The sequence below is a fragment of the Lagopus muta genome, chromosome 15 (assembly GCF_023343835.1).
Source record: "Lagopus muta isolate bLagMut1 chromosome 15, bLagMut1 primary, whole genome shotgun sequence".
Taxonomy (NCBI): Eukaryota; Metazoa; Chordata; class Aves; order Galliformes; family Phasianidae; genus Lagopus; species Lagopus muta.
The window spans coordinates 7,889,898-7,902,670 of record NC_064447.1 but is presented as its reverse complement, the minus strand read 5'-3'; the positions used below and the strand labels follow the sequence as shown (position 1 = coordinate 7,902,670).

At 41.3% G+C, this 12,773-nt stretch overlaps 2 protein-coding genes across 2 annotated transcripts; one reads left to right on the top strand and one right to left on the bottom strand.

The window, feature by feature from the left end:
* Positions 1 to 718: 718 nt before the first annotated feature.
* TSR3 (TSR3 ribosome maturation factor) lies at positions 719 to 3,814 on the bottom strand. The gene is made up of 6 exons (XM_048962223.1): positions 3,630 to 3,814; positions 3,342 to 3,558; positions 2,458 to 2,651; positions 1,533 to 1,706; positions 1,208 to 1,271; positions 719 to 1,136 (listed from the first exon to the last, which is right to left on the bottom strand). The coding sequence occupies exons 1-6, from the start codon at positions 3,763 to 3,765 to the stop codon at positions 950 to 952; spliced, it is 972 nt and encodes a 323-aa protein (XP_048818180.1). The 5' UTR covers positions 3,766 to 3,814; the 3' UTR covers positions 719 to 949.
* On the top strand, positions 3,805 to 12,772 carry GNPTG (N-acetylglucosamine-1-phosphate transferase subunit gamma). The gene is made up of 11 exons (XM_048962224.1): positions 3,805 to 3,882; positions 3,955 to 4,009; positions 4,869 to 4,936; positions 7,012 to 7,066; positions 7,170 to 7,253; positions 8,095 to 8,188; positions 9,764 to 9,878; positions 10,367 to 10,449; positions 10,763 to 10,891; positions 11,021 to 11,102; positions 12,053 to 12,772. The coding sequence occupies exons 1-11, from the start codon at positions 3,834 to 3,836 to the stop codon at positions 12,160 to 12,162; spliced, it is 924 nt and encodes a 307-aa protein (XP_048818181.1). The 5' UTR covers positions 3,805 to 3,833; the 3' UTR covers positions 12,163 to 12,772.
* Position 12,773: the final 1 nt, after the last annotated feature.

Below are 12,773 nucleotides of genomic sequence, written 5' to 3'. Positions count from 1 at the left end.
ATGCAAAGGCACCTGCACACTGGTATGACCACTTGAATATGGAATAATACAAGTACAGTCTAACACAAAGAAAAATTGGAACCCTCCAAAGAAGGTGAGGGGACCTACAGGATCTGAGCACTGTCTGTACAAAGTAACATTACAGATTGCCTTTATATCCAATTCTGCTGAAGGGTTGGTGGAGGCTTGTTTAAAATTTGAAACCAGTTGGGAGCAGCTGGGTGAAACTTGAGAGTATCTGCTAAAAGGTGAAGGAAGAAAAATACACTCAGTAACAGCTCCTCTCTTGCTATGAAAAAGGCAACCATATGGGGAAGTCTTTCTCAAATCTTGAAGGGATCATGTATGTTTGTGACTTTGTGGAGGAACACTTCAGTAATGCAAATACAGGCAGATACACTGTTGAACCAGCTGAGATTTTGTGGTAAAATCATGAACATGAAATGTTAAAACAGTGTCCATTGCTTTGGACTGCCTGTACCTGAGCAAATCGGGTCTACACTGAGAAAACAGAGTGAGATTTTAAAAGAATTCTTGTTTTCTTTTAAGCTGAGGCATTTCATTTACCCTAAACTGGGTGGAGATGAAATGTATGGGGCAGGGTCAAGCCTCCACAAGTCAGAGGCTCTGTATGTGTGTTTTCCAGGTAAAATATACTCAGGAATTGTTTGCTGCAGTGTACAAGTGAAAATAATCCCTATATAAATCACCAGAAACATCAACTACAATGTTTTTTATTTACATAATGAAGCTTTGGACCTTTAAATAATTCTTTATGGAAGGCCTATCTTAAAAACCTGTACATGCATCAATAGACCTACAAACCTACCTGCAGCCTAAGATGAGAGGTCTCACGAACAAGACACTTGCTGAGCACCCCACAGTTACAGGTGGAAAGGCTACATTGTTAACAAGAAAGTTTATTTGCACAAGGCAGCGTAGAACTCCTTCAGGCTGTTGATGTGGTTTTGGTGTGGTTTTCTTTCCCCTTCTCAGGTAGTTGATTTATTATTGGCTGTTCTTGAAAAAACTTGCCAGGATCATCATCTTCTGGACTGTTCTCACTGCTGCTCTCACTGGTATCATCTGAAGTGCTCACACTGTCCTCCTCTGATTCTTCATTACTTTGTGTTATTCTGGAAATATTTTTCAGGATTATAAAAGCACAACAAACTTCTAATAAGAAAAAAAAATTAAGTTTCATTACCTTGAAGAATTGATTGGCCTATTGGGGTTACAAAATTCCTTTCCTGAGTCAATATCAAATGGATCTGGAAAAAGAAGAGATACATTTAGATGGTCTGACTTCATTTATTTTTGAGAACATTACTGGCAGGCAAGGCATATGAAACCTGGTTCAGCTTTATGAAAAGCTTAACTCGTGACTCATTTGGTTACAAGAGGTCAGAAGCCAACAACTTACAATTCATTGTTACTGTCTTATTAAGTTATTCTACATCATATTTCATGAGATTAAAGAAAAAAAAGGAGACTAGTTAGAGGGTGGGTGGTGGTTGGGAATTCTTCCTTACCTATTTCTTCTTCTTTTATTTCTTTGACACTAGCTAGAAAGTCCTTTTCAACACCTAGCACTTCTTCATGGCACTGACAAGCTGCATATTTTTCCAAGAGATTTTTGTTCAGCTCAATAAATGTCTTCCCCCATTTAAATTTCCTTAGAAGAATGGTGGCTAGGTCTGGAAATCCTTCAACAGAAAACAGAGGATCACTGGTCTTCAGTAGGAGATATCAGCCAGCTCACAGGTTTCTAAGCTCAGCACCTCTCTCCCTATCACTACAGCACTGAGGTGTACACCAGCTTTTTTTTTTTTTATTATTGTTTAGGGATTCAGATTTCTTCAAATTATTTCACCTTAACTTGAACAGCTAATCAAATTGAGGAAAAGTGCAGTCTTCCAGTATTACATGAAAATATTTCGTACAGTTAATGATGCAGGCTGTAGATCCTGCAGTCCTCCAGTGGAAGAGCAGTTGCACATATCTTCAGAAAGTAAGGTTTGCCAGCAGTACACTGGAGGATGCCTGTTTGATTGTCAAGCAGCTTCTGTGATGAGTTTGGAAAACAACTTGAGGGGACAGTTTGTTTTTACTGCTCTTAACCAGAAGAGCAATAACAGAACACAACAGCCAGCTGCTACCTGTCACAAGGACAGAGGTGCACAAGGATTCACCATCTTTTCTCTGGTGGTTTTTGGTTACATGCCATGCTGAGAAAACTTGGATCATCAGATCCTGTGTCCTGGACATGAACCCCAGCCTAGTGATAACTGATGGCTACCAGACAGAAGCACCTGGAAGAGAACTATACAACTTCATTCTAAATTCAGGACCAAACAGGTCAGCATTACAGTTTATTCTGTCAAAAACCATCTCGTCATTATATTAAAAATGTCAGAACTGCTGGTAACATTTTCTATCAGACACACTGCAGCCTACCAACAATGCAAAAAGCTGCAGCGAAAGCTTCCACACAAGACAGCTTGCACGGCCGGCCGTAGTTGATAGGATTTGCAGCCACCAAGTAAGGCAGCAGCCTTAGATGACCTCCTCTCATTTTCTTAAAGGGCGTTTCTTCTAATTTAGCCCACGAGCAATCTATAACTGCAATTCCATTCTGAGCAATGATGTGCCTGAAAAGAGAAACATCTGTGAGAATTTCAATTGCCTCGTAATACCTGTGACAAACCTGAATGCCCCCTTTGTCAATCAAGAAGTTTGTTTTACAGTGATCCAAAACAGAGAGGTACAGTATAGTAACATGGTTTTCTATAGAAACTGTAGGTGGTAAGAAAAGTTAAAAACTGAAAATGAAAAACTGAAGGATTAAAAGCATGACAGAAGCGTAGTTAGAAGTTACATATTCATGCTTAACAACAAAGGTCAGACTTAAGCTCTTTGCCAGCTTCTGAAAAAGAATCTTTTCTCTGAATGAATACATCTTTGTAAAAGTTCTGCAGCCACATCTGAAGAAGCTTCTGTGCTTCTCCACAAAGCGCTGTGGTTAACGGCTTGTACTGCCACAGCCTCACAGCCCAGGCAGCATCTCCCGGAGGAGAGCAGCTCCAGGCCGTCACTCTGCACGCAGCACACACTTGGAGCTCTCCTTAGGAATCCACAGACACTTTTCTCACCTAACCCCAGATGTGTAAAAATCTTTACCGAATTTTAATAAAATAGCTCACGTTCACATATCAATAGAACACAGCGCAGCAGGAAGGTCAACGTTTACTCTGCAGCAAACAGTTTCGGCCGCAATCGATGATTAAAACGCTCTCCCCCAGCTGACACGAGGCGCGCAGACGTCGCACCGCATCGCCTACCTGTCGGCTGGAGAGACGCAGACGGCGGCCAGAGGGCTGAGAACGACGCCGGGGAACCTCTGGCTGAGGCGCAGGTTTCGGAGCAGCCCTTTTCGGGCCAGTTTCCTCCCGGTGCATCTCTTAGGATCGCAGTGTCCGAGCTCCCACATGGCAAGAGGACACGGAATCTTCGCCTCCGGGCCGCACTCCTCGGCGCCCCGCTCTCCCTCCAAACAAGCTGAAAACAGCAGGCACGCATTAGAGGGGAGCGCCTCGCTTCTGTCAGGCTCCGCGGAGCGCTTCCCACACCTCTCAGCGCGGCCTCTGTTTCCGCAGCGAAGGCGTCGAGGCTGTGAGGGTCGCACCGCGAGGCTGAGGCACCGGCGGACGGCGGCACGCGCTTGCCGCGCCTCGGAGCGCCGCGCCTCATGGCCCCACGCTTCATGGCCCCGCGCTCGGGCGGAGCGGCCCCGATGGCCCCGGCGCGCACTTCCGCTTCCGGCGGAAGTGGTAATGGCGGCCGCCCGGCTGCTGCTGGTGGCGTCTGTGGGCGCTGCGTTGGGTGAGCGTGTGAGCGCTGCTGGTTTGTCCCTCCCCTCCTCCACCCGTCCGCTAACTGTTCTCTGCTCGGCAGGTCTCCTCGCATCGGCGGGCAAGATGAAGATCGTGGAGGAACCGAACACGTTCGGGTAGGTGGCTGGTGCTCGTCGTGTCCGCGGCCCGTCCGCACCGGGCGGCCTCGAGTTGTGCCGCTCCCTGCGCCGCAGCCCGGTCGTTCCTCTGGAGCGGGGCGAGACTGACTGCCCCAGCTGGGGCGGTGCTGCTGTGGGCCCGCTGCCCGTGGCTGTAAGTCTGGGGCTGCTCAGGCAAGCCCGCGAGGAAGGAGTTAAGGATCCTGATGGAAGGAAAGTAAGGCTTGCGTCAACAGGAGTGGCAGCAGGCAGAGGAGTGGAGTTGTCCTTCTCTGCTCTGCCTTCGTGAGGCCCCACCTGCAGTACCACGTCCAGACCTGGGGCCTCCAGCACGGGAAAGATGTGGAGTTTTGGAGTTGGTCCAGAGGTGATCAGCGGGCTGGAGCACCTCTGATGACAGGGTGAAAGAGTTGGGCTTGTTTAGCTTGGAGAAGACAGGGCTGCGGGGAGACCTAATGGGGGCCTTCCAGTACTTGAATGGAGCTTACAAGCAGGAGGGGGTCAGGGGGACCAGCTTTTTACATGGTCTGATTGTGATAGGACACAGAGGAGTGGCTTTAAACTAAAAGAGGAGAGATTTAGGTTAGATGTAAGGAACAACTTCTTATTCAGAGAGTGGTGAGGCCCTGGCACTGGTTGCCCAGAGAACTGTAGATGCCCCATCCCTGGCAGTGCTCAAGGCCAGGCTGGATGGGGTCGTGGGCAACCTGATCTGATGTGGGGCAGCCAGCCCACAGCAGGAAGTTGGAACCAGATGATCTTAAGTTCTTCTCCAACTTAAGCCATTCTCTGATAGCGGAGGGGGTGGTAACAACTAGGAGCATAACTCGGTCTTTAACTTTTGTTCTTTCTAAAGGTTGAATAACCCCTTCTTGCCTCAAACTAATCGACTGCAGCCAAAGATGCCCCCTTCACCAATATCAGGTATGTGTAAGCATTACCTTTTTGTACAGCTTTCATCATTTTCTGACAATTGTTTGTAGTACAATCTCCTTCAGATACGTGCAGGCAAATACTAATTTTATTTGTCATTTTGTGGCCATCATGGGAAATAGACAGGGCCAAATATTTTTTGTAAATTCTGAAGAATAGCTTAAATTCTGGGTGTTCCAGGACCCACTGTTGTTTAGACTGCTTCAGTCATGGTGCTCTCCTTATGTTTTTTTTCTGTATTGTTTGAGCCAGTCACAGAACTTCTGATCTTTATTAATAAAGATCTTTTTTTGCTTGAAACAATTGCTCGGTATCCTTGAGATTGTCACATAAAAGCCATCCTGGCATCTGATTTGAGTTTTTAATACTTGTTGGTTTAAATAATTTCTAAGGCAAGTCTTGGAACAAGTCACAGAGGCTCAAAGCTGCAGTATAAATCCAACACTAGCAAAACAAACAGGAATTTAGTATTTTCTAGATTCTGTGGGAGAAAGTGAGTCAACATACACTGAGCACAAAGACTAAGTAATAGGAAATAACAGGAAATTGATTATGTTTTTAACATTTGCCTCCTAACCATAAGCACAAACCTAAGCCTCCTTAAAAGTTCAAGTTCACCAAAGGGATTTTGGTATGGTGACACCAAATGGGGTTTTACTTACTTGTGGGATGTTTTGTGAAACCAAATCAAATGCATATATTCTGTATATACAGTGTGTGAAGGGAAGGAATTAGAAATGGAATTAATAATAGGGAGAATGCTGAACTGAAAGATGCCAAAGGGATCAGGAAGAAAGTTAGCAATGCAATAAAATACTTCTTTTTCTGGATATGGGAACTTAAATGTAGTCTAAAATTGGGAGTAATTTTGGAAACTGCAATCTGTGGTGCGGAGCCTTCCCTTGCACAGTTATTTCACTGCCATGGAAAACTGGCACTTTTTAATTCACAGGACAGTCAGTGTAATAGTAACTGTAATTACACTTCTAGAACATGTATTCAGGAAACAGACATGTGAGTGTAAGGCATTCCTCAGATACATGAAAATCCAATTTTGTTGTTAAGTAGGGAGAGGATCCTCCTTGTTGAGACACAGATCACATTTTGTAGAGATGCCAACCTTCTGGCCGAGACTGTGATAGCAGTGTTGACTGTAGAGCAGGTGCAAGATCATAAGGTCATGAAAATGAAAATGGGAAGGAGAACCTGCCTATATCCCAGTGCTTAGGGCATTCTGGGGCAAGATTCTGGTGTTCTGATCTTCGCTTCTAGGAACACTTTTGTAGATCCTAGGTAAGAATTAGACAGAGTCCTGTCCTGGTAGTTGTAGGGTTGGAATCCAAGATGCTTTTACTTTATCTGCTTTTGTAGTCCATTCTCTTGCGCTTCCCACAGAAATATTTTATTGTTCCTTGTAAAATTAGCTTAAACAAGTGACTTTGAAATAATTCCTGTAAACACGGATTTCAGAACTTTGGGCCTTTTTTTTGAATGACAACTTACCTGTACTGAATCACTTTGGCAGCAGTTCTACAGGAGCGTTGTTACTGCTGAGCTGTTTGGCAGGTTTATGCTGCTGAACATTACTCAGATCAGATTGTGAGAGCCAACCGTGATGAGGAATGACCAGTTTGAGAATCTCAGTGGGACCTCAATATCGGTCACTGTTCTGAGCAGAAGGGCTCTGTGGGTGAGGAGTTCAGATGACTGAGAATGGAGACAGCTGTCAGTAGTTCTACTGGCTTCAGTTTTTGTTATTTAGGTAATGTCTGCGTTACCTTTCATGGATCTGCTGTCCAGATATTTCTTTGTATACAGGCTTCTTGTTTCTGCTGTAGGGAGAGGCTAAAATCTTTCACTGAGTGTTGAAGGTAAAATATGTTAAAGCTTGTGAAGTAAACCAATATAGCAGTAGAGGGTACTTAGGGTAATTCAGATGGAAAACACAGATTTCTTTATGCACAGCATAAGAATTTGTCCTATTCTGTACAGTTTTGTCACCACAATAACTTGCTGGAATTTAACCCAAAGCATTATTCTTCCTTGATGATGTTTTGTGGTTTTAGGCCCTGTGCATCTCTTTAGGCTTGCTGGCAAGTGTTTCAGTTTTGTGGAATCCACGTGAGTAACAACTTTGGATATTTGATCATATATTTCTATTAGGAACAAACCAGTTCTTAATTCCCACCTGAAATATTTATTCTTTTTCCCTTTTCTCCCAAAGATATAAGTACGAGTTCTGTCCTTTCCATAATGTCACTCAGCATGAGCAGACTTTTCGATGGAATGCATACAGTGGGATTTTAGGGTGAGGCTTTTAGACCTCTTATGTTTTATCTGTGTTGTTAATAGACTGTTTTATAGATTTTCAAAAAGAAGGCAGTTTTAAAATTGTTTCTTCTATCAGAACACTGTAGGACTGCAGGTGCTGTGCATAGAAGTAAATCATCTTGAAATGCTTAGGTATTTTTTTTATTATTTTTTAGATAAAAAAGAATGTCCTGTTTTTAGCTGGATTGTTAATAACCTGTGCTGAGTTGAAAGGCTGATACATTCGTGTGAGAAATCCAGCAGTGTGTAATTCATGCTTATATTAACAGAAGTTTCATGTTAACAGTTTTCTCTTTGTTGTGTCAGTTCCTCAGATGGGGCATCAGCAACTTCTCTGAGTGCCAAAATGTACCTCTGTGCACAGCAGTCAGTAAACCAGCATGAGATGAAAAGTGTGCATCAAATCACTGAGCTTATGACTAGCAGTGTAGAGACCAATTGTAGCTGTTTCGCCAGCACTAAAAGTCCTACAGGCAAACAGAGTTGCACTCAGTGCTAAGATAGCATGATGTGTTTGTTGCAGGACTGATCTGTGAACTATTCTGTTGACCTTAAACAAGGCTTGTAAGCACAAATACTTTGCAAACCGAAAGGTGATTCAAAACTGCTCTCAAAGTAGTGTTGGTATGGCCTGCGTAGCAGCTTGGGTAACAAATTCCAGGGTTTGTAAGGTCTTGGCTATAAGAAATGGAAATAATGAAGCAAGGCAAATGAGGCATATGCAATTAATTTTAACACAATATAAGGCTATTCCTACATTTCTTCCTGAATTTCCGTTTTCCTTATCAGAAACATAAAGTGAGGTTTTGTTTTTCTAGAATCTGGCACGAATGGGAAATTGACAACAACACGTTTGTTGGAATGTGGATGAGGGAAGGAGACTCATGTGAAACCAAGAGCAGACAGACAAAGGTATAATAACAAAATACCTACATTATGCTAATCTAGGCATGTTGACTGCAGACAATTTTGTCACTCTACAAGCTGAAACATTCCAACCTTGAAGAGTTCATGATTTAAGGTATAATATAAAACAAAGATGGATTTCTGTGGCAGGTTGGTGAGTGGATGGAATTAGTCAGAATTTTATTCTGATATTACATACTGAGTTTACTTAGGTACTCTTGTTGGAGACTTTTAACTCTCTTTTTTATTTTTCCATGATCGAGTGTAAAACTCTGGTATCATCACCACTGCTGGAGACATGCAGTGCTTTATAGTTTGTGTCAGGAAAAATAAATTAAAAAAATCTTTTTGATTCAAACTGCTGTCTGTTGTGCTTAAGAACATCCAGCAAAAAGGAAGGAACAGAATTAGGCAGTTAACAACAGTGTGCCAAGAAGCTACGCAAGCCAGGTTCAGAAAGCATGCAGGGAGAATTAAGGAAGGAATAAAATAAATGGCAATAGAATGGCTTCTGCCAGAGAAACCAACTAACGAGAAACAGACTGTGGTCTGAGTGCAATTTGAAGAAAAAAGTAAAAATTCCTGTTTTGTCAAGCATTTAAAATGTTCCTTTTCACTTTCAAAGACTTTGTGCCAAAAAACCGTTCAGCTAGAAGGATCTTTGAGACTTGTTCAATGTGCAGCACGCGATTTGTGCAAGTCCTGCTCATTTCATTCATCGAAGTTTTTCTTTTCCACTTTCCATTTCAGTGTGTTGTACAATTACAAGGATACAGTTAATTAATCCTCACATTTCATTTAAGCCTCGTATTTCCTGGTGACGTAGAGGACTGTCTTGACTCTACTATCAAACTGTAGAGTTTGAAACGGGCTCAATTTCTTGTGGAAGGTCCTTAGATATTACAGTGATGATTGACAACACAATATTTGAGAGAGGTATCTGTGATTGGATAGAGTGGGTAGAGCTAAGAGGCAGAATGTCTTAGCCAAGGTTAAAATGTTCTTTGCTGTGATTGAGGTGCCTTGTAAACATGTTTATTTCCCATTAGGACTACAGAAGGAGTTACTGTTCTTGTGTGACTTTAAATATTGTTATTCAGATCTTTCACTGGCATTTCGTTTTGAACGGACTGGTGCCAAAAGTCTAAAGATCTAAAAGAACACTTTTATAGTGACTTTTGTTCTCTGTAACAGTAAAAAGAGGAGCCTGACATCTAGCACCACAGTCAGAACTAAGATTTTCTAAATGAATTCTGCTTTTGTTGGAGGAGGTTCTACGGGGTGTCCTATTTACCCTCCAGTTTATTCTCATTCTTTCCAGATCTGTACTGCTTGGGAGACCAGAGGAAAATGGTAGATGGGGATCGTTTCCCTTTACAGGAAGGCATTTTCATGTGTTTGAGAAAGTAACTCAATTTCTAAGATGTGTTAGCTATGATTTCCTTTCAGTTGGTGAAGGCAGTGGAAGCTTTGAGACAAGTCTGCATAGAAATTCCTCTGTTAGCCTTAGAAGACAGGAAATTGATTGTCACCTGCTTATGTGGAGGTGTTTCATTCACCTTTGTTTTTACTGATGTTTAGGTCCATCTTGTTTGTGGAAAGAGCAATAAATTGGCTTATGTATCTGAGCCAAGTACTTGTGTCTACTCCCTCACATTCGAGACTCCTCTTGTGTGCCATCCCCACTCTCTTTTGGGTAAGATTTAGGAAGCCATTTCTGCATGAAGAACCTAGATTATTGATGTAATAAGAAGGCTTGTTACACCAATTTCAGAGCATGTTTTTAGGTCTTTTAAGTTTGTAAGTTGATTTCAAAGAGAATTACATGTAATACATAATGCTAAGTGTATTTAAATACCAGTCATTATAGCAGATACATCTTTCTCAACTAAATAGTCGTTGCTAATAGAGAACCATTGACTGATATTTGCTGTTTTCTTGGACTAGCCGTAGGAATCAGCCCTACAATATCTGTTCATTTATATACATTAAAAAAAATACTTCTGACAAAGAAATGTGGGACCTGCTAGTCGGAAATGAGATAAATTTGGTTGGTGGCATTCTCCAGAAACATTAAGCCAGTGAATTGGAATTGAAGTTTAAAGCCAACTCTTGAAAGCTGCATGTCTGCTACCAGAAAAACCTTTAATTAATAGAAGACACAGTTTGCCTTTCATTTTTCAGTTTATCCAACTCTGACTGAAGCACTGCAAAGGAAATGGGATGAAGCAGAGCAGTCTCTGTATGATCAACTAATAACTGAGCAGGTTTGTTAATGTTTATGAACTCTATTTGTTGTCTGATTGGCTTCTGTAGTTTTTCCTCTTGGAACAGATGCATTTATTTTGCCATTGGCAAATAGCACTTCCTGTGCTCTGTGATTGTTTATATATCAACAGTTAATTGTCATTTTTTATTTTTTAATTTTTTTTTACAGTGAAGCTTGGGGAACTAGGGCAAGGTACAGGGAGATGAGTATTAGGTAGATACCTACCTAATAATACAATAACCTTAATATATATTACAATATATTTGTAATATATTACAATAATATTACAATAACCTTAGAATCTTTTGTAGGGATACAAAAAAATACTGAAAGAGATTTTTGAGGAAGCAGGACTTTTGAAAGCAACAGAAGAAAAGGAAGCTGAGAAACAGAATACGAAAACAAGTCTGCAGTTTGAAACAGTGGATATGTGCAATAAGGTAGAGAGTATAATATTTAGAATGTGAAATTAAATTGCCACCTTTTTACTGTATGATTCATAACATAATCTCCACGTTGTTATATATCTTTGGAGAGTGAGAGCACCTTTCTGTGTTTTCCTTTCTTAGGAATACAAGAAACTTTCCGAAGAAATAAAAGTCCTTAAGGATTTGTTAAGTCAGCACAATATTGCATACAAAGGAAGTTCTGGTGAGTTTTTTTTTTTGTCATTTTTTCCCACTATTTTCTATTTAGAATGAGTATACTATTAGATATATATACATTATATGTATTGTTTTTGGCTACATGAATTAAGTAATCATGCGTGCAGGTCTCGATTCCTGCACACAGGAGACTTCTTTTGCTCCCAGGAAGTCTCTTGATTACATGACATTTGAGCTTTGTTTAAGAAAAAAAAAAAAAAACTGCTGTTATCATAATTAAAGTTTGTCCCCAGTACTTGATGTGACAAAGAAAATCTGTGTTAAAGCACCCATAGCTCATAAGCATATTTTATATAACCTTGCTTTGTGAATAATCAGCCACAAGGGCTTCTTCAGGAGCACTTGAAATGTTTTCTGTATCTGTTTGAATTGCTTTCATTCTTCCTTAGTCACCTCTTCCCCTCTGATTTCTGTTAGATAAGTGTCTCATACAGTTCTGAGAAAGAATGGCTGTTGGATGCTGGCTATGAAGTAGCAAAGTTTATCTGGATTAATTTCAGCCTTTTTTTTTTTCCTGCATTCCTTCTAATCCATCATGCTCATTATTACACGAGCTGTTTGTCTGAATATATACATATATTTCCCTGAATATATGTATAGCTTGCATGCTAAGAATTGGCACCTCAAGAAACCAACAAGCTTCTGAGCGACATAGCTAACTTCTTCCTGTTTTGAGGAAGTTTCTTTTAACTTGTAGACTTCTTCTAGGAAAATCTTTGTAAAATGTGTTATTCACATGTTTTACCTGTTTAACTCATGCAGTATTTCTGCCAGCCTGTGTGGTAGCTCATTTAATTATTGCAGATTAGAACTCTTATCAAAAGAACTCGTGGCTTACTCAAGCTGACTTATTTCAAAATTATTCAATGAATTCTGTGACAGGAATATTTGTGCTTAAATGTGGTAATAACTTCTGTCTTTAACTGAATGTCACAGCTGAAAACACCAGTGTTGAACATGTAAATCACAAATGGGCGACTGCAGAGACAACTGTGCTTAACGGGTCAACGAATGCTGAACGTCTGCATGGTGATGCAGGGATTTAGAGTGACGCTGTGCGAAAGAACTTGCGTGGTAAACAGCAGTTTGATACAGAATGTCAAGCAAGTTGACTGTGTATCGTGACACTATGATGATTTAACTCTTGTGGATATTCTTGACTTCCTCAATTTCTGCCCTAAAGCAAAGGGAACAATGGAATGTCAGTGCCATCTACTGACACCAGCCGGCAAGTTTCTGAAAACACTGATGAGAGCAATTTGAGACTGCTGTGGAGCCAAGGTTTACAGATTGTATCTCCGTTCTCAGCTTTGTTATTTTCTTTAATCAAGCGTGCTAAGAGGCAGTGTAAATACAAAACAGCCTCAGAGCACTGCTCTGAGGTGTTGTACAAAAGGTATTGGGCAGTATTCAGAACGTGTTACTTCACCTGAATGCTAAACCGAGAGGTTTCTTATCAGACTTCAGTGAAAGGAATGAATAAATAACGCACAGCACGCATCCAGCTCTGCTCAGAGGCTGGTGTGATCTGTGGATAAGGTGACTGCTGCTTAGGAGCTGGAGAGCTGCGCAGAGAACACTCAATTGTTAAGAAGAGTAGTTGTGTGCATACGCGGCAGTTCTCTGTAACGGAATAAAGCGGACTGTGCTCCCTCAC